Source organism: Delphinus delphis, chromosome 15 (assembly GCF_949987515.2).
Source record: "Delphinus delphis chromosome 15, mDelDel1.2, whole genome shotgun sequence".
NCBI lineage: Eukaryota > Metazoa > Chordata > Mammalia > Artiodactyla > Delphinidae > Delphinus > Delphinus delphis.
Window position 1 is genome coordinate 50,630,818 of NC_082697.1, and position 26,488 is coordinate 50,657,305.

Genomic DNA, 26,488 nt, shown 5'->3' on the forward strand with positions numbered 1-26,488 from the left:
GCGGGCTCGGTGGGCTCCTTCAGGGGATGATAAGCAGCAGCGAAGCTGGGCGCAGGAGTGAGCCAGCCCGCAGATGTGACTGATGTGCACAGTGGGCGGGGTTCGGGAGGGGCTGAGGGCAGGGCGCCCACCTGTTGTCGATCCAGTTGTGCAGCTGCAGGAAGCCCAGCTGCGCGCGGCTCTCTTCCAGGCTGGGCCCCAGCTCCTGCACGTAGCCCCCGCTGTCATACACGGCACAGGAGCCCCAGTACCAGACGCTGCCAGGGAGGAGGACAGTGTCAGAGCCGGCGCCATGCAGAACGTGGGAGTGGGCTGGAACGAGGGGCTCCTCTGGGGAACTCCCCCTGCCCCCTGGGCACCCTGACCTGCCCTCCGTGCTCACCCCAGCAGGTCTGGCGCCGAGTAGGCCCACATCTCAGAGCCGTTGTGGGCAGCACTCCCCCAGCCAATGCCGTAGTCGCTGGTGCTGAAGCCCCCTGAGGCTGCTAAGCATGTAGGGGCCCCTGAGCCAGGAGGGTCCAGGCAGAGCGCTGAAAGCAGAGGGCTGGGGAATGAGCCCGGCCAAACCAGGAGCATTGACTGTTCACCAGCCTCCTAGGCTGAGCTCTATGGGATCTCACCGAACCCTCCCAGCAGCCCAGAAGATAGATGTCACTGTCTCACCTACACATCGAGAAACTGAGGCAGGGAGGTCACCCAGCTAAGGGAGTTGGAACCAGACCCTGGCCAAAGGCTTCTCTTTGGAAAAAAGGATGGGTAAGTGGCAGGGTGCCCCACCCCAGCTCACCTTCCTGTAGCCGCACCTGCCGCAGTCGTGGGGGCCCCAGCTCTGGTCTCGACGGGTTCCCGTGGATGTAGGGGAGCAGCACGTGGGACATCCACGGCCAGAACTCATCAGACCTGACCACACCAGACAGAGTCACATGCTCCATCCTTCAGCTTCCGGTGCCCACCAGAGGTCAGAGGCCCAGACAGCATTGCTACTGCAGCCCCGGCCCAGCCAGGGGGAGGCGGCCAGTGCTACCCCAGGGGACGAGGCACAACCTGGTTCCTCAGCCAGGGTGTTGAGCAGTATCTGTGGTCTCTACCCATTGTCAGCAACACCCACTCCAGTTCTGACAACCAAAAATGTATTGAGGTACTTCCCGATATCCCCTAGGGGCTGGGTTGGACCAAGGACAGGATCAAGGTGGACCCTGGTCAGCATCAGCACCACCCTGGCCAAAAAGACCTGTGCCTGCATATCGGGGCGTCCATACCGGGTGATGGCCAGGAAGGCCTGGCTGTCCAGCTCCTGCTTGATGGCGCTCTGCAGGCGGTAGGCATGGTCGTGGCACGAGGTGTCCCCATAGTTGGCCAGCAGCGTCACCAGCAGGAAGAACATGTATACCAGAAGGCCCTGGGGGGCAGGGACGACCCGGAGTCAGCCGAATCCTGCCTGCCCCCACCCCACCCGTGACAGAGCAGGGCTTCCGGATGCTGGGCAGCAAAGTGCCCACAGCCAGGGGGCCTTGTGCTGAGAGCCAGGCCTGGGGGCAGACATGGTCCGTGAAGGCCAAGAAGCCGCACCAGGGCCCAGTGAGGCCAAGAAGGAGCAGGCATTTGAGTTGGGCAGGAGGATGGGCCAGGAGGTGATAGGAGGGAGTTGGGGTGGGGGCTGCAGAGCCCTACACCACCTGCTAAAGGGCCTTTGGTGGTCAGAAAGAGGGTGCAGGTGAGACTTTTGAGAAAGGCAGGACCTCCTGGAAGATGCTGCCCTGGCCAGGAGGCCAGAGAGGGAGGGCAGGTGCTGGCTGCGTGGCCTGAGCTCACCCTCAGCATCCTGTGCAGCCTCTTGACCTTTCGGGCTTCCTCCTTTGCCAGGAAGAGCGCAAAGCCATGGGGCGGCCGCACGCGGGGCACACGCTCGCTCACGGGCGTCACGGCTGGGCTTTCCACCAGCGTATCATCCTCATCAGGGTGCAGCCGCTTGGCCACCAGTGAGAAATACAGAGCTTCCAGCAGGACCTGGACCAGGGCTAGCATCAGAGGGGCCCATGGGTGCCAGAGGCTGGCAGCCTGGCCCCCCTGCATCCCACTTACCTTGAGTGGCTCCCAGCAGAGGAACGAAGCCAGGAAGCTGGAGCTGCTTGAGAGGAGCCACATGACAGACACGCTGGGGGGGAAGCCAGCGCCGACCCACCCTGACACCCCCACGGCCACGGCCACCAGGAGCAGGCTGAGCCCGTGGGCCAGGGGCGCACACCAGGCCGGCAGCAGTCGTTTCCGCAGACCCTCCACCAGCCCTGGGGAGGCAGACACAGACAGGTCATCAGCAGCACAGAGGAAGGGGTGGGGAGGGCCAACCTGGGGATTCGGGAGCGCACCTGTCCTGGACAGCTCTGCCGGCTGGGGCTGCTCCCACGTCAGGCTTGGGCTGGGCAGCCCCCTCTCCCCTGGCAGTATCAGCGTCTGATTCCTCTCACCAGGGGCACTGCACCTGAGGCACAGGCAAAGCAGCCAGCACTCACCTGTCGGCCCACACGCCACCCAAGGCGCGGCCAGCCCACCTCTCTGGGCCCGTCCATTCCCTTCTCCTGGTCCATGGAGAGAGAGGACACTGCCCCAAGCCAGGTGGAGATGGTGCTGAAGGCCAGAACACCACTGGTCACTCTGGGGAGGGGCCAGGTCACCTCCTCCGGGACCCGGTCCTCGCCTCACATCACTGTGACCTGTTGCCCCTCCAGCAGCCACCGCTCCAGCAGCCATCGCCCCCCACAGCGCCACCATCCGGCCTCCAGCCTGGTCCCCCAGCCTGATCTCTGTGCCAGCACACCAGGCCTCGCTGCACGCGAAACCAAAGACCGGCTTCTGGACAAGGAAACGTACGTGTGTCTTTCACATGCCGAGCTGCCTGTCTCTCCCGGCGCCACCCGACCTGACCTTCCGGGCTCCAGAGCTGCTACAGAGACAGGGCAGCTACAGGAGCCAGAGCAGAGAGGAGAGAAGGGGGAGAAAGAAAAGAGGGAAGATGGTGACAGCCATGAACTGGGGACAAAGTGCACACACTTAGCAGCGGGTCTGCACCACTGTGCCCTGAAGAGAATGGACCTCCAGACACGCCTGCCGCTGAGTGGCGGCAAACCTTTCTGGTTTTGTGCGTCTCCCAGGGAATAAAAGGCATTATGGCTTCTGGAGGTGGGACAGCACAGAGAGAACAGACATGAATATACAGGACACACTTTTCTCTTGAAATGGATTTTTCTGATTATAAAAGTAGCATAAACTATTTGTAGAAAATAGATTTCCATCATGCAAGGAACAGCAGTGTTAATAGTTATTTCTAGTCCTTTTTCTCTATGTGTGTTTACATTTTACATGCAGATAGAAACAAGTCGTATTGGGATCAGTGGTTCAGCTAGAATACATAGAGTTTGACATTTGACTCTAAGCTGCAGGAGAGCAAAGGCTATGTCTGATTGGGTTCACTGATTCCTTCGGTCACAACCAGCATGACGTCCCCTAACTAGATGCCAGGCCCTGCTCTACGCACTGAGACGAGCACAGTCCGTGTGCATGTCATGTGCACATGCTGGTGGGGGAAGCAGACAGAAAGCATAAGCGAAGCAGGGGAGGACACGGAGACAGAAGCCTGTCACGAGCACGCGCCCACATTCCCGTGCCTTTTACTTTATTTACACGGGGCAGGAAGGAAGGCTCTGATCAGGAAGTATCTGAGAGGAGACCTGAAGGAAGTAGAAGGTGAGGCTCCTGTCTTGGGAAGAACCCTCCAGGCAGAGGGAGCAGCAAATATAAAAGATGAGGACAGAAGAGCAACGGAAGCCACAGCCAAAGGAAGTGGGTGACGGAGGTGGCAAGAGAGGGACAGGGAGGGGGTGGGGCCAGATCAGGTGTGGTTGGGGGAGCATTGTGAGGACTGTGCCCAGTTGCAGCAGGTCACCTGCGGGATGGCCCCAGTGATGCTTTCCTCCTAACCAAGAGGATACTGTGGAAATGATTGTGTGTGAATAAGGGGCTGGGCCACAAAGGACACTATGGCTTCCACCTCGTTCTCCTGGACCACTCACTTTGGTCGCCATGTTGTGAGGACGCTCAAGCAGCCTAGTGCTGAGGTCCAGATGGCGAAGAGCTGAGGCCTCCCACCAACAGCCCATACCAATGTGCCCCCCTCCCCACCCCAGGAGGGCAGTGGCAGGGTCTGCTGCAGGGAGAAGGAAGGTGAGCTGTAAGGAAGGAACAGGACTCTGCTGAGTCAGCCCTGGAATGGTCCAGGCAGAGGATGATGTTTGGATGGTAGGTGCAAGGGCAGGTGGAGAGAAGGTCAGATTCCGAATCTGGAAAGTAGCAGACAGAATCTGTTAAAGGCTCGTGTGAGGAAGTACTTGAAAAGAGAGGAGTCAAGAATGAATCTAAGAGTTTTGTCTTGGTTGGTCCAAGAGTGCACCTGCCCTTTCCTGAGACATCTCGTGTTGCTGTGCAAGTCTGTGCTGCCCTGGACACTCAAGTGGAGAAGTTGCTTACTGGCAGGTGGATGTCTGGACCTGGGTGTCAGGGAGGGCTCTGGGCTGGAGATGGTGGGGTGGTCAGCTGCTAATTACTACCAGGGCTTCCTCATAGCATAGGTTTCCAAATTGATTGGCAATTCCTTCATTAAAATTCTATCACGGCATGGTTATCTGTCTTCGTTAAACAAATTGAGAAGCTTTACCTTTTTCTCTGTGTTCTGGGAAAGTTCGTATATCTCAGTAATTTTTGGTTGCTTGAAAATTAGAATAGTTAGAAGGAATGGAAATACGGATATTAAAGTAGGTACACATGAGAAAAGAGGTATGAGGTAATTCTATGTGAATCTTTGTTATTAAATTGGAAACCAGCCAAGAAGTTGAGACATTCTTAAAAACATAAAACTGAAGGGAATTCCCTGGCGGTCCAGTGGTTAGGACTCGGCACTTTCACTGCCAGGGCCCAGGTTCAATCCCTGGTCAGAGAACTAAGCCCCACCGTGCGGCCAAAAAAAAAGAAAAGAAAAACCATGAAATTGAAATAGAGTCAAAAGGAAAAACATTAACTATTTAAAAGGCTGCAACGACCCTGCATCATGGCAGGTTCTGCCATCCTCACACTGGTGGCCTTTTGTTACTCAAACATCCCTCCCTCCTGCCACCCTAAAGGGAACACTGGCTGGGCCCTGGTGACCCCACGAGGTCTTTCAACAGATGAGGGACTCTGAGGCCTAACAACTTCGCCCCAGCCCCACACTGGCTGGACAGCACGAGGGCAGGCCCAGACAGGGAGCAGGGTTACTTGGCTGGGCTCCCTGCTGCCCCCCACCCCCAGGAGCTGGGCACTCACAGGCCAGCGAGCAGATCTGTTTCTCCTTGAGTGTCCTGGGTGGGGGCCAGGCTGCCAGCCCCTTCAGCCAGGATCTGCCGGATCAGGTCTTCATCTGGAGGGAGCAAAATGTGTCAGCCCTGGAGCCTTCCCTCCTCCTGGGGGGAGCTGGGGGACACCACCCTCCCCACCCCTGCTCACCCACCTGAAGCTGAGAAGTATTTGGCAGGTGAGGAGGGGCTGACCAGGGAGAGACTGTCATCCTCCGGGCCCGGCGTGCGGCCCATCCGGCCCCGGGCCAGCCGCTGCAGGGTGCTGCCCATGACGGACGGGTCACTCAGCAAGTCTGGCCAACTGAGGGTGCCTTCGCTGGATGGCCAGCACACCAGGCTGCAGGCGACAGGTCAGCAAGGGGAGCCCAGAGGACGCGTCTGCACACATACCCAACCCAAGTCCCATCACACGTGGACATGCGGTGCTGCTGAGCAAACACTCCCAGGACAGCCCCACGACACACGGACGAGGACACGTGACGTGGCACATGCGAGGCGCAGCTGACCTACAGGAGAAATGGCTCACGTTTCCTCTAGAGACCCCCACCTTTTAGAATCCTCCACAAATAAGTCATGTTTCATTTGTCCAGCAAAGGCCTGTTGAGAAGCACAGAGGAAACCTGATTCCAGGCTGCCCAGAACACGACCCCATCCGGGCAGGCCCTGGGGAGCCCGCACCTCAGCGCCGAGTCCTGGGAAGGCAAGTACGGAGCTGTCCAGCACAGATGAGTCCAGGCAGCTGTCCATGTCCAGCGCCTGCGGCCCTGCTGGTGTGGGGCTCGGGCCCCCGGCCACCTGCAGGAGAGGCAGGCGGTCAGTGGGAGGCAGCTTGGGCCCCTGCTGTGGGGAGGCATGCTCGCTCCTGGCAGGCAGAGTCTAGAGCAGTGCTCTCCTGGAGAATGTTCTAGATGCACACATTCTACACCTTCATTGTCCATCACAGGAACTACCTGCCACATGCCAATGAAGAACACCTGAAGTGTGGCTGGTGTAATGGAGAAGCTGAAGTTTTAATTTTATCTAATTTTAATCAATTTAAATATAAACAGCCAGGGACTTCCCTGGTGGCACAGTGGTTAAGAATCCGCCTGCCAATGCAGGGGACACAGGTTCGATTCCTGGTCTGGGAAGATCCCACATGCCGCAGAGCAACTAAGCCCGTGTGCCACAACTACTGAGCCTGTGCTCTAGAGCCCGTGAGCCACAACTACTAAGCCTGTGTGCCACAACTACTGAAGCTTGTGTGCCTAGAGCCCACGCTGTGCAACAAGAGAAGCCACTGCAATGAGAAGCCCGTGGACCAAAACGAAGAGTAGCCCCCACTCGCCGCAACTAGAGAAAGCCTGCACACAGCAATGAAAACCCAACGCAGCCAAAAAAAAAAAAAAAAAATATATATATATATATATATATATATGTATAAATATACACACACACACAGATATATATAAAAACAGCCACATACGGGAAATTCCCTGGCAGTCTACTGGTTAGGACTCCGTGCTTCCACTGCAGAGGGCGTGGGTTCGATCCCTATTTGGGGAACTAAGATCCTGCATGCCCCATGGCATGACCAAAAATTTAAAAAAAACAAAAAAAAAACCCTGCCCCCCCCCAAAAAAAACCCAGCCACATACAGCTAAGGATGTCCATTCTGGGTTCCTGGGGGAAATGCCACTTGTCATGGTATATGACCCTTTCTTATGAGACATGGGCATCAGCCAGTTCCCCAGCCAGTCCTGTTTGCTTCAGTGGTGTCAGCAGTGACCCCTGTTCACTCCTGATTCTGACACCCTGCATCTCTCCCCTGGCTCCTGACCCCTCTCTAGCTGCTATACTGAACAGCACAGCCCTTGGCAGGGGCAGCCGTGCCCATGCTCCAGGAGCCCCACCCACCTTGCTCCGGGACATCCGGAAGAGGAACAGGATGGCCAGGTAGACGGGGTAGACAACCAGGCTGGACACCAGGCCGACGGCAATGGTGTCGATGCTCAGTGGGATCAGACTGGACGCGGGCCTCACACTGTGGCAGGAGAGGAGAGACGGGCCGGCTTGGGGGGTGGGGCAGGAGGGGTTGGGGGTTGGGCAGAGAGAGGGCGTACCGACCCCCACAGCACCCACCTGTAGGTAGCATCTCCCACAGCACCGTACCACACGGCGTTGGCACCCAGGAAGAGGCAGATGAGGAGGACGCAGCACGTGGCTCGCTGGACACGTGTAAAGCGGCTCCGAGGTGGCCGGTCCCACATGGAGAGCCAGACATGTTTGTCAAAGAAGCCGCGCTGCAGTTCGGCCACCAGGAGGCGCTGGAACCGCTGCAGGGCCACATCACCTGGGCGGGGACAGGAGGGCTTCAGGAGATCCCAGGGCCAGGCGCCCCAGCCCCCCACCCCCACCCCATGGCCCCGCCACCGGGGCAGGGCCTTACTTGCCGCCAGCACCTCCTTCTCCACCAGGCCCCCGTTGGCCTCCGTCTCCACTGACAGCCAGTCGTTGACCAGGAAGAAGGTGCTGCGGGCGTTCTGCAGGTCCCTGACGATGATGTGCTGCAGGAACCAGGCGGGGCTCAGCCCTGCAGAGGGGAGGGGCAGGGTGGTCAGAGCTGGGTGGGGCAGCAGGGGGGTGGGGGCGGCAGCAGCGGGGCCCCCAGACCTTTGTTGTCATGCCACACGCGGATCTTCCACACGCTGCCCAGGCTGTGTGGGGTGGCGATCTGGAAAATGTCCAGGCTGTTGCGGTGGAAGGCTCCGTCCCCATCCAGGTGCCGGTGGCCGCTGCGGCTGTCCGCCCCGTACAGCATGATGCCCACATGAGCTGTGGTCCCTGAAGGACGTCAGAACAGGGGGCAGGACTCTGGGTTTGCCGCCCACCAGACATTGACCCCGGGCGGGTCTGCCCTGACAACCTTCCTTCGACAGGCACAGGCAGCCCCCACCCTGTGGCTCTGATACAAATGGATCTCAGTCGCCTCAAACCATTAAATGAACGGCCCCCAGTGACACAATTCAAATGCCAGTTGTGGTGGTGCCTTAACTACGAGTAACAGTGTGGAACGTGAAGGTGGCTGCCAGCCTTCAGTCCGCTACACAAGAGATGCATGTCCTGATGGGTGACATCACCTCTCCCAGAGGCTGCTGGTGACCAGTCACCATACACCTCTCAGTCCCCACACGGACCACCAAGTGCACAGCAGTGTTGCCCCATGTCCCCAGTGATAAACCTACATGACGTTTTATAAAAGTGGGTCATCAACACAGAGGACCAAAAAAAATTTAAAAACTAAAAATAAGGGGCTTCCCTGGTGGCGCAGTGGTTGAGAGTCCGCCTGCCGATGCAGGGGACACGGGTTCGTGCCCTGGTCCGGGAAGATCCCACATGCCGCGGAGCAACTAAGCCCGTGTGCCACAACTACTGAGCCCACGTGCTGCAACTACTGAAGCCTGCACACCTAGAGCCCGTGCTCCACAAGAGAAGCCACCACAGTGAGAAAGAAGCCCACGCGCTGCAATGAAGAGTAGACCCCCACTCACCTCAGCTAGAGAAAGCCTGTGCAAGCAGCAACGAAGACCCAACGCAGCCAAAAAAAATTTTAAAGATAAAAGAGAGAACCAAGTGACAAAGATGAAAGCACAGCATAGAAATGAAAAATGGTACCAAGGAAGCGAAATTTGCATCAAAGGCAAACACACGACTGAAGAAACAGCCGACCACGGGGCCACTGTCGCTGCCGCTGCCCCAGGGGCTCTGGAGAGGCCGTCGCTGACAGCAAACTCACCAACATGAGTGAGAGCAATCGTTGAGACAAAAAGGATGAAGACGTCACATAGCAATGGATGCCGGCAAAAACTTCACGTGGAAAGAACTCTCAGAGGTACTTCACAGAGAGGAGAGCATGACAAGAGGTCGGCAGCGAAGTGTCCGCTGGCCGAGGCACAAAGATGCCCCCTCGGGTGGCAATTACAGATGAGAAGGCAAGTGCTGCTCAAACTACTCTTGGTAAGTTTCCCACAAACAAATAAGGCACTTTAGTTCTCAGCGTCTAACGCTTTATGTTACACTGTACTAACTCCACATCATCAAGTTACTTTCCACATTTTTAACCAAAATTCAAGAGCTTTTGATGTCTTGAAAACAATCTTTTCACCAGGACGACTTATTACCATTTAATAATCATTTCCCACACCAATCGTCAGGCTGTTCCACCCGGCTGCGCACGTCAGCGGCTGCCCACAGGGACTACGAGCCCACTGCATGCCCACAGGTGCAGATGAACGAGCTGCTGCTTGGCACAGCCATGGTGACCCAAACCCCTGCTGGAAGCCACCCCTCTATTACAAGAGTCCCCATCAGGAAGGCAGCCCCCCTCACCTGAGCCCCGGCCCCAGCCGGTCTTGACCAGGATCTCATACTTGAAGCGACCCCCCTTCCCGCAGAACGGGATGACGCGGACCCGGCTGATGTCCAGCTGGTCCAGCTTACGCAGGATCACAGCCGTGACCGCGTAGGTCACCAGGCACACAGTGCACGTCAGCAGGACGATGTAGTTCACGCTTGAGGCTGGCTCCTAGGGAGACAGAGCCATCAGGCCCCAGGGGCGCAGCCCAGCCCTCGCCTGCTCAGGGCGGAGCTGGGGCTCCCCAGAAGTCCAAGGATGCAGCACCACTCACGGGGAAGATGAAGTGGACGTGGCTGGGAGGCACAAAGAGACTGGCACCGAAGGCGGTGAGGTGGCGGGTGAGGCAGACAGCCTGGCTGGGCGAGGTCTCCTCTAGGGGCACGAGGCCCTCTGTCCGCCATGCCATCTCCTTCTCGCTGAAGTACTGGCAGAGGGACGTGTACAGACCCACGGACACCTCCAGTGCTGACCATCGGAAGTGGCTGGTCAGGTTCAGGTAGTAGCTAGCGCCCAGATCTCTGGTCCTGGGAGAATTGGGGGTGTCATGGCCAGACCTGGCCTGCTCCCCAAACCCCACAGGGAGCCCCTGGGCCCTGGCACGTACGGATCCGACCATGTCCACCTGCCCTCAGAGATCAGCCCCACCCCGCCAACAAGTCCCACTGCTCCCAGGTCCAGGGCAGGACGTGCTCACCCCGGGGCGATGAAGAAGGTGTAAGGCCTGTGGTCGTCGCCTGCCAGGACCTCCAGGCTGATCCTCCTGCTGGCTGAGCAGTTGTGCTCGTTGGGCCAGGGCATAGCGTGCAGGTAGGCGGCCAGGTAGGGCTCAGGCTCCTCTGGCAGGTAGTGCTCTGCGGGTGGCATGTGCAGGCTCAGACCCCTGCTCGGGCAGCTCACACACCCCAGGGGACAACCCCAGAAGCCCTCCCCAGCCACCCCACTGTCCTCCAGCCAGGCCCCCAGGGCTCCACGAAGCAGGAGACAGACTTTACCGAAGGCCACGAGTTGGGGGTGCCCGCGAGAAACACCTGTTCACCTGGCCACCCCACTGCCCCACACAGGCTGGGCCACAGGAGGGAAGAGGAGGCCGCCCACCGAGGGCCCCGCCATGCCACGCACCGTTCAGCACCATGAAAGTAAGCTGCAGGTGAAGCCCGGCCTCAGGGTTGCTGTTCTCGGGGGTGACCACGACACTGACTGAGGCCTGGGGCTGGACGATAGCGGAGCCAGCAGGGATGCGGTGACCCTGGGCAGCTTGGTCTGAGTTGTTGGGCACCTTCACGGTGATGGCGCGCTCTGAGGCTAGCTGCCCAATGGGGATCTGGGTGCCGGCCTGTGTCTGGAAAGCCATGGACGCCACCTTGGTGGAGACAGTGTAGTTGCTGATGTAGCCAAAGGGGAAGGGGTTGGAGTCGACGAGGAGGATGAGTTGCACCACATCACTGAGGTTGGACAGGGCCCCGCTGAAGGCTGTGGGGATGGAGAAGTGGCAGCCGGGGCCCGAGGCGTCGCCCTGGCACAGCAGACTCAGTGGATCCGAGCGCTTGCCCTGTGCCACGATCTCTTCACCCGCCAGGGTCAGGGGCTCCTCGTTGAGCACACGGGAGCGCATGAGGATACCCATGAGGGCCGATGAGAGCTGGTAGGCCCTGGATGCCACCAGTAGTGACGGCGGCTCTGCCCCCAGCTCCGAGGGCTGTGGGCCCTGCACGTCCGAGCTGGCCAGGTGGATGAGGTCACCTACGGATAGGAGAGATTAGGCGGAGAAGTGGGGAGAGGGATCATGGGGAAAGGTTGGGGGGAGAGGTCCGGTTTGGGGAGAGGTCTGGTGGGGGGAGAGGTGGCAGAGAGGTTGGGGGAGAGGTTGGAGGGAGAGGTCCGGTGGGGGGCAGAGATTGGAAGGGGGGTAGAGGTGGGGGAGAGGTGGGGGAAGGTCCAGGGACCAGCAGGCGCCCACACCTGTGATGTTGAGGATGCTGTCAGCAATGGCAGTGGGCGTCCCAGTGCCCGCAGCGGTCTCAGCCTGCAGGATGCGCATCATGCCCTCTAGCTTGTGCAGTGTCTTCTTCAGGCACGAGCGGCACACGAATTCCCAGCTGGACACCTGCAGGGAGCCCATCACCATGTCCAGCCCCACTCCAGCCCAGCTGACCCAGGCCAGGTAGGGGCCACTCAGCAGCAGCTCCCCCCACTTCTGTCCCTCAGCCCAGCTTGGCTCCGCCATGCTCGCTGTGATCCTGGAGCAGCCTCTGTGACAGCGGCCTCCCCACCTCCGTGGAGCCGTTCCAAACCACCTTTCATGTTGCAGCTGGAAAATCCATGCCAAACACGGCTACACCCATGGGCATCTCTGCCAGGAGCCCTTCAGTGGCTCTTCCACACACACAGGCAGAGTTCAAGGTAATGTGGCCCCAATGGCCACCCCGGCCACACACACAGCCAAGCAAGCCATGTCACAGACAGGGCGACCCCCACCCAGAAAACCTTCCCCTCCCTTCTCCTCCACAAGGCCTCGGCAGCAATCCCCTGCCACCCTGAGCACAGTCCCCTCCCCGCCGTCAAGACAGAGCCCAGCCCAGCCCGGCTGCTGAGTCCTAGGCCAGGGTGGCGGAGTCAGGTGTAACCACAGGCCCACAGGCGAGAGTACAAAACAGCCTCGCCCCTCCCCACACCTGGGCCTTGTGCCCTGGACCCCCGCAGGGTCACCCTGGGGGGCACCCGTGGCTCATGCTGGGACAGCTGAGAATGGGCACGTGGCCACACAGACTTGGCTAGGAAAGGAGCTCGCAGGTCGTCAGGGTTGGGGGCTCAGGGCTGCCACAGGGCCTGTATCTCGTCCTACCGTGCACTGGGCCAGGGCGGCTGCAACCTGCTGGATGTCGTCCACGGTGTTAACCCGCAGGGAGACCAGGGTCTCGGTGACATTCTTGCGTATCTGGGCGCGCAGCTGCCGCCTGGGGTCTGGCTCTGCCACCATGGCCAGGGCCTGCTCGTACTGCAGGCACAGGGGAGCCGTCAGCAGGAGATGGGCAGCCCCGCCTACAGTGCAGGCTGACCAAGGGCAGGCATCTCGGCCGCTGCCTAACACCAGCGGCAACTCGAGCCCTGTGTCAAGGGCAAAAGGGGTATTCCCCAGGACCCCACGTGGGGGCTAGGGGCACAAGGAGAGGAGGAGGCAGCCTGGCACTGGGGAGGGCCCCGCAAGTGGGTACTGCTGGGAGCAGGAGTGGTGCCGAGGCCCTGGTCAGGAGAGGGGGTCTGGGCCACCCCCAGCACAGAGGCCAGCGCAGGAGGGGCTCCTCAGCCGCACTGACCTCATTGAGCACAGCGATGAGGGCCAGCGAGTACTCGATGACGTGCTGGGGGTCGGCCTGGCGCAGCAGCCCAGGCAGCGTGCTCTCTGTGAGGCTGTACAGCCAGGGCGTGAGATCTGGGGGGCCGTCGGGGGACTCTCCGGGGGGCTCTGGCAGGGTGATGGCCAGAGACCTGTGGGCAGAGGCTGTGGATGAACAGGTGGCGGGTCCCCCTCCCACCCCCAGCCAGGCCCTGTTCCACGGGCACAGGCTCACCTGTTGAGGGCGACCACGGCGGCACCCAGTTGGTCCTGCACAACCACAGCCAGGCCCACCACAAAGTGGGGCGCAAAGCCAGGTGGCAGCACGGCCCCATAGGTGGAGAGGCTGCCCTTGTAGACACAGAACTCCTCGCAGTGGCCCTGGTGACAGCGCCGCAGCAGCAGGACATACACCAGTGGAGCACCCGCGTCCTCCTCATCCTGCCAGCCTGTGGGACCCCAGGGCATCAGCGGGGTCCCAATGTGCCCCCCATCACCAGGGCCTGTGGGCCGTACTCACCCACACACTTGAAGTGCACCTTGGTGGTGAGGGCGCGCACGGCCTCGAGTGGGAAAAGGCGGCAGGAACCCCCCAGTGGAGGGCGGTTCGGGGCAAGATGGATGGAGGCGCAGCCCTGCTCCTGGCCCGAGTGGCCCAGCACCGTGAGCGTGAATGTGTAGCCCTCGCCGTCCCGTAGCACGCCGCGCCGCACCACCAGCCGCATGCCCGCACTGCCCGTGGACGTGGTTGTCTCATCCAGCACCAGTGTCTCATTGCTAAAGCTGCGCGCGGCCCAGCGCTGAGAGGGCACCCAGATCACAGGTGCTCAGGGGCGGGTCTCCCCCAGGCCCACCAACTTTGGTCCCCACCTGGGGCCCCCTGCTCACCCCGCGCTCGGAGCCCCCGCCGCAGTTGTCACAGCGGCCCTCCAGGTACACGTAGGAGCTGCGGCTCACTGCGTACACCGCCTGCGCCTTGCAGGACACACACTCCAAGGACACGATGGGTACCCGGCCACTCCGGATCAGCACCTGGAGGCCGGGCAGGATTAGAGAGAGGCATGCCCACCCTGGCCAGGAGCCTCCGGATTGGGGCTCTGCTCCTGAGGCCCAGACCCTTGGGTCTGCCCCGTGTGGTGGGTGGTAGTGAAACCCATGAAAGAGCAGGGCCCCTGCCCCTGCCATTCTCCCACTTGCAGAAGCTCCTCTCAGACCCAGCCAACTCCTAAGTCAGCCCGAAGCCCAGGTTCTGTGGGGCCATGAGTTCAGCCCTCACCCAGGATGTTTGTATCGTTTTGTGACTCCTAGGATTGGCGAGGGACAGGGGAGGAGGATGGGGGAGGAGGGAATTTAATGAAGTGCAGACCATGATGGGCTTATTTTCTGCAGCACCCCGGGCCAGTCTTGGGCCTGGCACACAGCAGGCACTCAACAGGTGCTCAGCTACAAACAGATAAACAGAGGCGTGAAAGTACAGATGGACTAGTGTCTGCGTGGGGACAAGCATAGCTCAGCTCAGCGCAGCCCCGTCTGAGCCTCCCACTGCTCTCTGCACTGGGGGTGGGGCCCACATCAGACAGCCCCAGACAGCCACTCCGGGCAGAAACCTGGCACGGGGGATGGACACCCCATCCCAGGCACCAGCAGGGCCTGATGCACCCACTCCTGTTACAGCAGCAGGAGTGGTGCCATGGGGCCAAGCATACGTGGTCCTGACCGTCTGGCAGCTTAAGGAGGGAGAGAGAGCGTGCTCCACACACAGGCAAGAACAGGCCCTCCTCATTCAGGGAGGGGACACCATGCTCTGGGGAAGGGACGTGTCTCCTCGCTAGTGGCCTTCAGTGCTGCGGGGACAGTGAATTTCTCACAAACCACTAGGGCCTGTGCTGTACCTCTAAGCTTTGTGCACAGCTATGGCCTTTTTGGAAGAAAGCAATGCCAGAGGAGCATCTTGTTAAGTAGAATTAACATCAAGGGTAATAATGACTTAAAACCAATAGCTTCTAGAAGTACTAAAACAAAAAACCAAAAAAACCCTGAAAAATGGGTGCTCGGGGACTTCCCTGGTGGCACAGTGGTTAAGAATCTGCCTGCCAATGCAAGCGACACGGGTTCGGGCCCTGGCCCGGGAAGATCCCACATGCCGCGGAGCAGCTAAGCCCACGTGCCACAACTACTGAGCCTGTGCTCTAGAGCCCGTGAGCCACAACTACTGAGCCCGTGTGCCACAACTACTGAGCCCGTGTGCCACAACTACTGAAGCCCACATGTCTAGAGCCCGTGCTCCACAACAAGAGAAGCCACCACAATGAGAAGCCTGCACACCCCAACAAAGAGTAGCTCCCACTCACCGCAAGTAGAGAAAGCCCACACGCAGCAACAAAGACCCAACGCAGCCAAAGATAATTTAAAAAAAAAAAAAAAAGGGTACTCGGTACTATGTGCAGGCAGGGGCCCTGTGCACTCAGCCTCTCTGGCAGTTCCCCCCACCCTGGGGGCCGGTAGCTCCACCCAGGGCTGGGCCAGGGCAGCACCCACCGTCTGGTTGGTGACCTCCTCCTTGCGGCCTGCCTTCCACACGGTCAGGTTGAAGGTGTACTCCACACCGGCTTGCAGACGCTCCCGGGGGATGGTGACCACGCTGCTCCCACGGGGCCCGAAGTTCAGTGCACACCCGCCAGTCTCACTCTGCAGTCCGTAACGGGGCCAGGGAGGGGGTGCGCACGGGGGTGAGATCCTAGGCCTGCCTCCAATTAGATCCTGGCCCGGGGACGGCTGGGAAGACCCCTCCCCCTGCTGGGATCGAGCCCACCAGGCACTCAGACATATCAAGCAGACCCAAGAGCCTGCCAGCCTCATGCACACAAACGACCTAAGGGGGATTAGGAGAACGATTGCCCCGCCATGTGACTGACCTGCGTCGAGGCCACGCAGGCCCAGTGGAAGCTGAGTGGCGTCTGGTCACCGTCCTCCAGGTTGGGGTCATAGGACTTGCTCCCATCCAGCACCAGGTCCTGAGAGTCCGACCACACACGGTAGGAGCCACCCTCGACAATGGGCACCAGGCGCTCAGGGGCCACCGTCACATTGGCCTGGATGCTCTGTGCCAGCGGTGTGTCCCCAAACGACACCACGAACACAAAGCAGTAGTGGCCCACAGGCAGCACCATCCGTGGCACCACCAGCTGGGGCCGGCTCACATCCACACTGGGCAGGGTCACCCGGGCCATGCGCCCAGGCCGCTGGCAGCTGGTGGCACGGTACACCTCCCAGCGGTACTCAGTCTGGTACGTGACGCAGTCACGCAGGTCGACGTGGGCCTCCAGGTAGTTGCGCTGGGAGCGCCGCATAAGTACCTGTGGGGGCAGGGCCACATCCACCTCGGGCTCCCTGCAGGCCAGCACATGGACGGTGACCGTGGTCTGCGCCACAAAGAAGCTCACCAGGTTGGAGGCGTTCACCTCCACACGGTAGTCCCCAGGCTGCAGGTAGGAGTGAGCCACCCAGGGAACCTCCGTGTCCTCTGCCAGGGCCCCGTCCCCAAAGTCCCAGTGGTAGGCCACTCGCCGGGGGCTGGGGCTCGTGGCAGCCTCGAAGCGGGCCGAGCGGTTGGTGAAGCAGCGGCCACTGCGCAGCGCCACGTGCTGAATGACGTCCTGGACATCAATCATGAGTGTGTGGTTTACGCCGCCCAGCTCATTGAAGGCTCGCACGTGGATCTCCAGCAGCCCTGCGGCCACGGGAGTATAGGTGACATCGCGACCCGACAGGATGACCAGTGAGTCTCCCTGAACCTTCTGCAGCGAGAAGTACCACGCGTAGGCAACACGGGAACCCCGCTGCACCCGGGCCGTGAAGTTCCTCTCGGAGCCCGTGGCGATGGCCGGCTCGCAGCAGTCGGGCACCTGGAGCCCACCCACGGCCTCCAGCACTGAGACACGCACCTGCGCCTGCACCCGGCTTACGTGGTTCTCGGCCTGGATGCTCACCGTGTAGTCCCCGAGCCGGGGGAAGCTGCGGGAGAAGTGGGGCCCAGGGAGCACCTCGAGGCCAGCCCCACTGACCTGTAGGTGGAAGCTGACGGCCGAGCCGGCAGCCAGCAGGATCTGAAAGTGAACCAGCTGCCCGGGCTCCACCACCTTCCTGCTGGCCCATAGCACCAGGCCCACGATGGGCTCCTCCACCGTGAGGTTGTGTGTGGCCACGACCCAGCTGACCGCGTTGGAGGCGTTGAGCTGAATGGAAAAGGTGCCGGCGTCGGGGAGGACCACGGCGATGTGTTGGCCATGCCTGCTGCCACCCGGCACGGCCCAGCACCAGTTCACATTGGTGCCCGAGGCCAGCTGCCCCCAGAAAGGCACGGTGGAACTGGCCACCACAAAGCTGCAGTCCAGTTCACCGGCCCTGATGCTGAGGCCACTGACAGGCACTTGCACAGCCACCTCAATGCTGGCGTTGGCTGAGCCCAGTTGGTTCTTGGCCATGACTGTGACCAGGTGCATGCCGGGGCTGGGAAAGGTGTGGGTGGTGGATGGCTCTGGGGTCTCCCAGCCCAGCCCTTCCTCCAGGGACCAGGTGTAAGTGACGCCACTGCCACCAGCCAGCTCAGCGCGGAGGGTGACACTTGCATTGACAGCCACTGGGTTCGGGGAGGCGGCGGCGGCCAGCCACCCCACAGGCTCCACAAAGTTCACGGTGCGGTTGGCCGAGGCGCTGCCCAGCATGTTGGTGGCCCGCAGCTGGACGTGGTAGGTGCCAGCCTCGAGCACGGTGAGCGAGAAGGCTTTGCCGCTGCCAGCCAGGGCCAGGCCACTGTCCCGCTGAGCGGTCCAGCTGTAGGAGATGTTGGTACCATCCCTGACTGAGGCCTGCAGCTGCAGCGTGCGGTTGGTGGGGAAGCAGCAGCTACTGCCGCCGCCCACCACCTGCAGCCCCTCGATGTGCTGCAGGACATAGATGAAGATACTGTCCTGGGCGGCGCCCACCTCATTCTCAGCCGTGACAATGATGTTGAAGGTGCCGACAGACCGGAAGGTGTAGGAGATGGTGGGGCCCCCAGGGATGGGCGTGCAGCGGTCACAGAGGACCCAGGAGTAATGCACGTCACTGCCCGCCTCCAGGGAGGTGCTGAAGCTCACGCTGCCGTTCAGGGGTACCACCGTGCGGCTGGCGTTGACGCTGAGCCCCCGCACACGCTGCTGCACGGTGACATTCAGCTGGGCCTCCCCACGGCTTACCTCGTTCCAGCCAGACACCCTGACGGGGAAGCAGCCCGTGCTGCTGTAGGCGTGGGTGACCGCAGGGCCCTGGAGCCGCCCGCCATCCCCCAGCTCCCACAGGTAGGTGGCGGGGTGCCCGCGTCCCACAGCAGAGAACAGGTAGGGCTGCTGCAGCTCCAGCACATGGGAGCCATTGACCCTGATGCCTGTGAGATCCACGGGCTCCTGCACCTCCACGAGTGCCGAGTCGTTGGCAGCCGAGATGTTGTTGGACACGGTGACGGTCACCAGGTAGGAACCTGAGTCCCAGTAGGTGAATGTGGCCTCAGGGCCCCCAACGCGGGCAGCAGCATCCTCAGTGCCAAAGTCCCAGGTGTAGCGGTAGGGGAATGGGGGCCAGGCACAGGCAACTAGCCGGGCTGTGTCCCCGACCCGCACAAACTGCCTCTCGGGCCACATGGTGATGTTGCCCACCTCGGGCTCCACGCAGATGCTGCTGAAGTAATGCGCCTTATTCACGTGGCTCGACAGGACCAGCGCCAGGGGGAATGTACCACTACGTGTGAAATTGTGCATCACTGTCGGGTCCCCCCGGACGGTCGTGTTGGATGAGCCGTCCCCGAAGGTCCAGTCGAAGATGTAGTTGGTAGGGTTCCCAGTGACGTGGGCTGTGAGCTGGGCATGGGGCTGGGTGGGGATGCAGGCTGTAGGGTCGATCCACAGCACCTCCAGGACAAAGACCTGTATGGGCAGGCTCCGGGCCAGGTTTCCAGTGGGGCTGGACGCGCCCACGGTCACCGTGCAGTTCTGCGCCCGCAGGTACACGTGCTCTACTGTGGCCTCAGGGCCCATGAGCACTGTGCCGTCCCCCATGTCGAAAGTCCATGTGACGTTGTCGCCCGAATCCAGGGTGGCGCTGACCACCACGGGTGCACCCTGCTCCACGGCCGGGCTCAGGCTCACGGTCAGCCCACGGAGCTCCTCGAAGACACGGACGCTGATGCTCGCCACTGTACTACTCACCGTGTTGTTGACCTCCAGTCGGATGTGGTATGCGCCCCTCGAGGCGAACGTGTGGTTGATCTCTGGCTGGGGCTGTGTTACATCTGGGGAGCCATCCCCGAAATCCCACGTGTACAGGACACCCCCAGGCGAGGGAAGCGGGTGCGGGAAGAAGGTGACAGGCCAGCCAGCCACCAAGACCCGGCTGCCCGCGGCCACGGCCACGGCGGGCAGGGTGGCGCGCACACTCACAGGCACCTGCTGCGTCAGGTTCTCGAAGGTACTGGACACGAGCAGGGTCAGGTTGTATTCACCTGGCAGACAGGCCCAGAATGGGGACGGGGATGGGGCCGGGGCCACCGCCACCACCTACTCAGCAGAACCCCTCCTAACCCCGTGCTGTGGGCAGGGGCCTGGGGTGAGGGTGAGGCGCAAAGCAGGGCCCCAGTTATAACGCGAACAGAGAACGCCCTTGGACCCAGGCCCGGGTGCTCTCAGCACAGGGCAAGTCGCAGGGCTGAGGCAGAAAGATGAAGAGCAACCGTCTCCAGGTACGACTGCCCTTGGGGTGACAGGGCAGGCATAGGTGCAGGGCTGAGATCACAGGAACAGGGCTGGGATCATAGGGGCACCACTGTTTACTCTGCATTTCTTGTGTGTGAGGCTTCTGGAATTTCAAAAATGACTAAAAGGAATCTTCCCTTCTCCCCCAAAAAAGGCTCAGGGAAGGAGTCAGGAGGGGATAGAAGGGTCCGGTTTCTGGCCGGCAGACTTGAATCATGGGTCTCAGAGACCTAGTCCACCCCTCAACCCTGGACATCCCTTCTTCACCCCAGTGAGGGCCCTGCGCCAACAGCCCAGGCTGGATCCCGGGAGGCAGGACCAAGGGGGGCTGTCCCCCAGGGAGGGGCTGTCCCCGGGGCAGGGCTCACCCAAGCTGGAGGCTGGCAGGGCAGCAGGCCTGCCCCTTACCTGGGACAGTGTAGGTATGTGTGATGTTGTGCTCCACCAGCACCTGGGCCACTGTGGGGTCTGGGACCTGGAAGGACTCGTTGTATGGAGGCTTGAACTGGCCGATCACCTGCTCCCCATCCCCGAAGGTCCACCTGCCAGGGCAGCGAGCAGGCAAGTGAGCAGGCAAGTGAGCAGGCTAGGAGGGGTGGGGTAGGAGGGAGGGGTGGGGAGGGCCCAGCTGTAGCCCCTTTCCTTGCACCTCCTTTCAGGGTACCACCCGCCCTGCTGCAGCCCTCCAGCCGGTCCCAATGTCCTATGTACCCAGCACGTCCTGACAGATGAGGAGGTGGAGGCTGGGGCCCCACCCAGGGCCCAGCACACTCACAGAAAGGCCACCTCCATGGCCGAGTCCACCAGCACGTCAGCCGCCAGCGCCAGCGTGGCATTGGGGGGCAGCACGGGCGGCACCGCAGACACCCGCAGGCCCCGCATCCTGTGCATCCGCTCGACGGTGACGTTGTAGTTCACGGTGACGTTGCTCACGTGGTTGGAGGCCGTCAGCTGTGGGGACAGGCGGCAGTGAGCAGGCCACCAGCCGGCCACAGGGCAGCGTGGACAGAGCCCCTCCCCGCACTCACCCACAGCTGCCACGGGGTCCTCGGGAGCAAAGCAGAACAGAAGGCAAAGGTGAGCAGCGGACAGCCCAGCCCCCGCCCCACCCACCCCCACCCTACTCTCCACCCTGTGCCCACGCCCCCCGCCCACCGAGAGCTTGAAGACGGCGGCGCTCTGGTAGATGACGTTGAAGACCACATTGTGGAAGGTCAGGGACTGCTTGTCATCAATGGTCCAGCGGAAGACCACATCCGAGCCAGCCTCCACCACGGGGCTGTACCTCTGCGGAAGGGCACAGCGTCAGCTGGCCATGGCCCTGCCCCAGCCCAGGGTCTTTGGGGGACCAACTGTGCCCTCAACCCACGTCTATCCGCCTGGACATAGCTCCCTATGGGGCTTCCCTCTAGGCTAAGGAGGCCACATAGTGCGGGGCTGAGCCTGGGCTTGGTTACATCCTGACCTCTCTGTATCTCAGTTTCTTCATCTGTAAAATAAACCCAGCACCCGTTGGGTTGGGCCAACCCACCTCAGTCTGTGCACCCCCACCCCAGGGCTCCTGCTCAGGCCCCCGTAGCTGGACAGCACAGTGCCGTTTGGGAAGGCACGTGAGTCTCAATGGGCCTCATGATTCTGGATGTTTACCTGAGTCACCTGATAGAACAGGTGTGAACAGGGAAGCCAGGGGAAGGGGACACAACCACCCAACAGCTCCTGTGCTAAGGCTGCAGAACTGGTGGCTGCCTTATGTGAGGTGGGTACTCCCAGGACAGGGACAGGGACAGCCGCTCCCGGAGTGGCACCAACAGTGGCCGGGTGGCATCAGATCCCAACCTCAAAAAGCGCTCACTTTAGCCAGGTGGGAACACAGCAGGACCCCGAAAACACACCCAGGATCAACAAGGTCAGAGGTGGGTGGAGAGTTCGACAATTCGTGCAGGAAATGTGAGAGCAAAAAGAAGCATTTTCAGAGCAACTGTTTCACAGGTGACTTCCCCAGTAACTTAGGAATTAACGAACCATCTGAGGAACCACTGAACAGGACCTGCCCAGAAACCGACACTGAGCCCACTGTCCCTGGCAGCCAAGTGCTCTCCTCACTGGGGAGAGGCCACCCTCAGCATAGGCACCTTGTCTCAGGGCAGGGCGGGGGGCGGGGCCCACACTCACCACCAGGACGCCCTGCAGCACTCGGGCCTCAGGGCTGGGCGTGGCGCGGAGACCTCGGATGGGTTCCTCAGCCTTCACCCGCAGGCTGAGGTTGGCCCGGCCAGCACCGTTCTCCACCACAACCTCCACATCGTGCTCGCCCTCGCTGAGCCCGGGCAGTGCCAGCACCGAGAACAGGGTGCTATTGGCCTCGTGGGCACAGCCAGGCACCAGGGCAGCCACAGTGGCAGGGCAGGCAGCCTCGAAGGGCGCACTGACGTTGCCGCCAGGCCAGCGTGCAGTGGCCGTGGCGTTGGTGCCGGAGTCCACCTGGAGCACCAAGGCCGAGCCGTTGGTGGGCATGTAGAGGCGGCCGTCGTAGGGGGCCGGGTAGATGGCCCGAAGCCCTGCCACCGGGGAGAAGACGTTGAAGCTGCAGGACAGGTTGTGCCTGGACACGCTGTTGCCCACTGTGGCCCTGACCTCATAGCGCCCTGGCCGCCGCAGCCCTGGGTTGGGGCTCAGGCCCAGCAGAGGGGTGAGCCGCTCCGTGGCAACAAGCAGCCGCAGGGCACAGGCAGGGCCAGCCGGGGCCGCCTCCAGCTTGGCAGGCAGGTGGGCCAGCCAGGCTGAGACGTTGGTGGAGAAGTACGGGGCCTCGGAGCCAGGGACGCTGAGTGCTGGGGGGCAGCGCAGGAGGGCGCCCGGTCCGGCATCGTGCTGCAAGCTGATGAGGTCACCAGGGAGGAGGGGGCTGCCCTGGTCGTGGAAGGTGACCTACAGGAGAGGGGGTTGGGCCTGTGTCAGGTCCTCACAGTGGGTCAGGGGCCTGTAGGCAGCACTGGGCCAGGGGCTCCAGCGGGCTGCAGAACCCCCCTGGGGTAACCCAGAGTCACCCCCTACAGGGGTCTCAACACTCCTCATTCACTCACACACCACCAGGCTTCACAGGGGCCTCCAAGGCACTCAAGATGGGGACAGACAAAACACACAGGGCAGAGAGGATGCAGGCAGGGGTGGGGCTTCCCCAGACAGGGGAGGGACTTCTGGACACTGGCCAGCCTTGCCCAGAGAGGGGAAGAGTCCTCCTTAAAAGGCAAGTGCAAAGGCCCTGGGGCGGGAGCTTCTCACGGTTGGCAGAGGAGGAGAGCATTGCCGAGGCAGGAGGCGGGTGGGTTAGGGGACCTGGAGGGCTGTGCAGAACAATCTGCATTTTATTTGTGTTTGATGGGGAGGCAGAAGGCACCTAGGCCAGTGATACACACCGAGTACTGGGCAGGGGGGCCCGCAGGCACAGAGAAGAGGAACTCTTTCCACAATGCATAGGAGACCCCAGGGAGCCCCAGCCCTGATGTGGATCCGTTGGCACAGGCCCGAAGGTGGCAGGGGGTGTCCAGAGGCAGGCAGATGTTGGATCTGGGGCACGGGTGTCCTTCTGGTGTGCATGTAGGGATGGGCTCAGTCCTGTTTTCCAGGGACCTACTCTGGGGCTCGCTGCTGTTTCCTGGGGCCCCTGCAAGGAAAAGAGGGGTGTCAGGTACCCCAATTTGCTAACAGATCATAAGGACGCCCTGCTACAACATGAGGTCTCGCCAGGCAGTGTACCCGGCCCCCACCATCACTCCTCTAACCCTCCCCACACCAGGCCAGCTGACTGACCCCGGTGAGTCCCCAGCCCCAGCAAGTTCCCCACCAAACCCATCCTTGGGATCCCCAGCATGAGTTGGCATCTCTGTGGACCCCACTGTCCACCTTGAGGCTGGAGACCAGTCCAGTGGGCAAGGGACCAGCAGACACCACAGTGCAGAGAGGCTGCTCGAGCCTCCCAGGTCCCACTGCCAGGATGGAGTCCCACCTGTTCCTCGCATGGCTCGATACACCTGCAGCCGCAGCTGGGCAGGCCCGCCGAGCTCCCGGGTCCCGAACTCGGCAGCAGTGAGGAAGGCTTCACGGCTCGGGCTCAAGCCAGGAAACACCATCACCTGCCAGGGCAGGGGGGCCACTCAGCTCCACCGACCCCGGCCCTCAGCCGGCCCCACCCCGATGCCCAAACACCCACCAGGTCAGAGGGGAGGAGCCACCAGATGGGCCTTCAAGAGGCCCCCACTGGCCTCATTTCACACAGTGGGAGACAATGTCACTCAGGAGAAAAAAATCAGGTCAAAACCATCTGTGAGCAACAGGAATTGTACCTTCATTTCTAAAAAATCCCCAAGCACCAAGAGAAAAGGCTCAGGAGCGTTCAGAGCTCTCCCGATGCCAGGCCTGGGTGCTACTCACCTCTGCACTGACTCTACTAGACGCAGAATGTTAATAAGGCCCAGAAAAAGGCTTCTTGTTTTTTAAAGGGAACTGCAACAGCCAGGGCAAGAAACCTGGAAGGCCAGCCTACCTCAACGGGCTCCCGGGGGGCTGTGAGGGCCTCCTGCTGCACCAGGGGGCTCAGGGGCCCCTGCAGGTCCCCACTGGGTGCTCCCACGAGGAAGTTCTCTGCGTCCCACACAGGGCCTGTGGTGCAAGTGTGCAATGAGGTGCTGTTCCCAGGCCGAGGAGGAGTGTGTTGGGGGCCCAGGGTGGGACCAGACCTGGGACTGAGCCACCTGGCAGTAGCCCCTGGCTCCCTCCACCTGTTTTGTCCAGTGTGGGCTCAGTCCGGGACAGTAGACACTCAGCAAACACCTAACAAACACTGAACAGCTAAGGAATGAACTGGGGTGCCAGGGGCAGCTGTCCTGGCCAGGATGGGAGGAGCTCCCAGGGTGGCCAAGGGACCCTGTATGCTTTGGAGGAGGGGTGTCCTGGGCCAGGGCAGCAGGTGCTCCCCAGCCTCCCAGGGGCCCCAGCGCACCTCCGGGCCGCAGCTCACAGACGTAACTGTGCGGTGCCGAGCACAGGTCCGTGTTGCACTGCCCAGCAGGCCCGAGCCGCACGCAGCGCTCAGCTGTGGCAGGGTGCGGCTCCCCAGGCAGCCAGTTCTGGCAGCTCTCCAGGCTGAAGGCCTCACCCTGCGGCGCTGGGCCCACCTCTACCCCCTCCACAGCTGAGAAGCCGATCCACACGTCCAAGCTCCTGCAGGCAGACAGAGGGAAGAGCAGGTGCTCAGGGGCTCCCCAGAGACAAGCACCCCTCCCTCTGCCCTCTCTCTGGGGGCACCCTCCTCAGAGCAGCCTGTCAGGCAGGCTCTGCCTGCCCCCACTTTCCAAATGGGGAAACTGAGGCTCATACATGACTTGGCAAGCAAGGCCCACACCAGTGCCCACCCAATCACCTATCCCATGGGGCCAGGGGCCCAGCTGAGACCCTCATGGAGCTCCACCTCACTCTGGCCCAGGGCCACGTAGACCTGTGTGTGCCCAGAGGTGAGGCTCCAGGTGTGGCATTTGGGGACAAAGACACCCACATATCAGCCCCCAAACAGGCTACTTCCCACAGCTCTGCCAGGGCAGAGAGACCCTCCTGGAGGCAGGGCTTGTAGATACAAGGACAGGGGCAAATATTGGGACAGGGTTAGACAGAGGGACAGGCAGCAGGGGTGGCTGAGGTGCTGTGGTCAGAGCTGGGTGCTGGGGCTGCATTACTACCTGGGAACCAAGTGACCTTGGGCAAGGGCTATGACTGCTTTGGGCCTCGATTTCCCCTCGGGAAGTCCAGGGTGACCCACAGTCCAATCAGTCCCTTCCCACACAGGGACCCTGGGAGAGGAGGGGGGCCAGCCTCCACCCCATCCCGCCCCCTAGCCACTGCAGGTGCTAAGGGCTGAGTAGAGACCAGGCAGGGCCACCTATGGTGACCACTACAGAGCGCATGCCCCCACAGGCCTGGGCAGCCAGAGCGTCCAAGAGGCTCCTCGTGCATGGGCAGCGCTTGGCAGCAGTGACCACCCAGGGGGGAGCAGCAGGAGGAAGTGCAGCCTCCGTGGTCACACCAGAACCTCCCCGGTCCCTGCCAGGAGGGGCCCAGAATGGGACAGTGGGGGCAGGATACAGGGCAGGGGGTGCACCTCCCACAGTGGGCACCCCCGTGTCCACATCTGTGCCGAGAGAGCTGATAGGAACGGCCACACGTGGGCACAACATGGTTCCTTATCCCCAGAGCCAGGCTGGCTGGCTACAGCACCTCCAGATACCCCAATGTGCTCATGCTCCATCCCCACCCCAGCATTCTGGGGACCTCCCCCGACCTCCCAGCCTCTCCAAGGACCAGCGGCATTTGGGCAGGCACCTGGTGACGTGGGAGACCAGGAAGTGCTGGACGGCAGGACTGTCCACCATAGCCAGGGCGGCCCCGGCCCAGGCCCGGCACTGCTCCTGTGCCTGCAGCCAGGCCGCCTTCTCCACCACCAGGCGGTAGCAGCGCCCGTTACCAGGGAAGATCTCAGTGTCCGAGGGGCAGAGCGGATGCACCACTGGGGGGTCAGAGAGCAGAGAGACAAGGCATC

At 61.5% G+C, this 26,488-nt stretch overlaps 1 protein-coding gene across 2 annotated transcripts in view; it reads right to left on the bottom strand.

The window, feature by feature from the left end:
- The window catches only part of PKD1 (polycystin 1, transient receptor potential channel interacting), a 47,385-nt gene that overhangs the window by 2,895 nt on the left and 18,002 nt on the right, over positions 1-26,488 (bottom strand). The window contains exons 6-42 of one of the 2 annotated variants that reach the window (XM_060031507.1): positions 26,272-26,455; positions 24,899-25,119; positions 24,443-24,558; positions 23,906-24,032; positions 23,316-23,563; positions 22,072-22,827; positions 21,055-21,186; positions 20,675-20,850; positions 20,308-20,441; positions 16,030-19,649; positions 15,653-15,802; positions 14,003-14,146; positions 13,635-13,914; positions 13,350-13,563; positions 13,095-13,266; positions 12,623-12,775; positions 11,740-11,884; positions 10,900-11,520; positions 10,475-10,631; positions 10,052-10,304; positions 9,753-9,948; positions 8,037-8,207; positions 7,813-7,956; positions 7,506-7,716; positions 7,281-7,407; positions 6,063-6,179; positions 5,932-5,981; positions 5,537-5,721; positions 5,353-5,446; positions 2,869-2,958; positions 2,367-2,479; positions 2,083-2,285; positions 1,813-2,007; positions 1,260-1,399; positions 788-900; positions 383-530; positions 132-257 (exon numbers count right to left, since the gene is read on the bottom strand). In XM_060031507.1, the coding sequence (XP_059887490.1) occupies positions 132-257; positions 383-530; positions 788-900; positions 1,260-1,399; positions 1,813-2,007; positions 2,083-2,285; positions 2,367-2,479; positions 2,869-2,958; positions 5,353-5,446; positions 5,537-5,721; positions 5,932-5,981; positions 6,063-6,179; positions 7,281-7,407; positions 7,506-7,716; positions 7,813-7,956; positions 8,037-8,207; positions 9,753-9,948; positions 10,052-10,304; positions 10,475-10,631; positions 10,900-11,520; positions 11,740-11,884; positions 12,623-12,775; positions 13,095-13,266; positions 13,350-13,563; positions 13,635-13,914; positions 14,003-14,146; positions 15,653-15,802; positions 16,030-19,649; positions 20,308-20,441; positions 20,675-20,850; positions 21,055-21,186; positions 22,072-22,827; positions 23,316-23,563; positions 23,906-24,032; positions 24,443-24,558; positions 24,899-25,119; positions 26,272-26,455 (10,426 nt within the window). The remainder of the gene's footprint in view (positions 1-131; positions 258-382; positions 531-787; positions 901-1,259; positions 1,400-1,812; positions 2,008-2,082; positions 2,286-2,366; positions 2,480-2,868; positions 2,959-5,352; positions 5,447-5,536; positions 5,722-5,931; positions 5,982-6,062; positions 6,180-7,280; positions 7,408-7,505; positions 7,717-7,812; positions 7,957-8,036; positions 8,208-9,752; positions 9,949-10,051; positions 10,305-10,474; positions 10,632-10,899; positions 11,521-11,739; positions 11,885-12,622; positions 12,776-13,094; positions 13,267-13,349; positions 13,564-13,634; positions 13,915-14,002; positions 14,147-15,652; positions 15,803-16,029; positions 19,650-20,307; positions 20,442-20,674; positions 20,851-21,054; positions 21,187-22,071; positions 22,828-23,315; positions 23,564-23,905; positions 24,033-24,442; positions 24,559-24,898; positions 25,120-26,271; positions 26,456-26,488) is intronic. The other variant, XM_060031508.1, reaches the window with a different exon arrangement.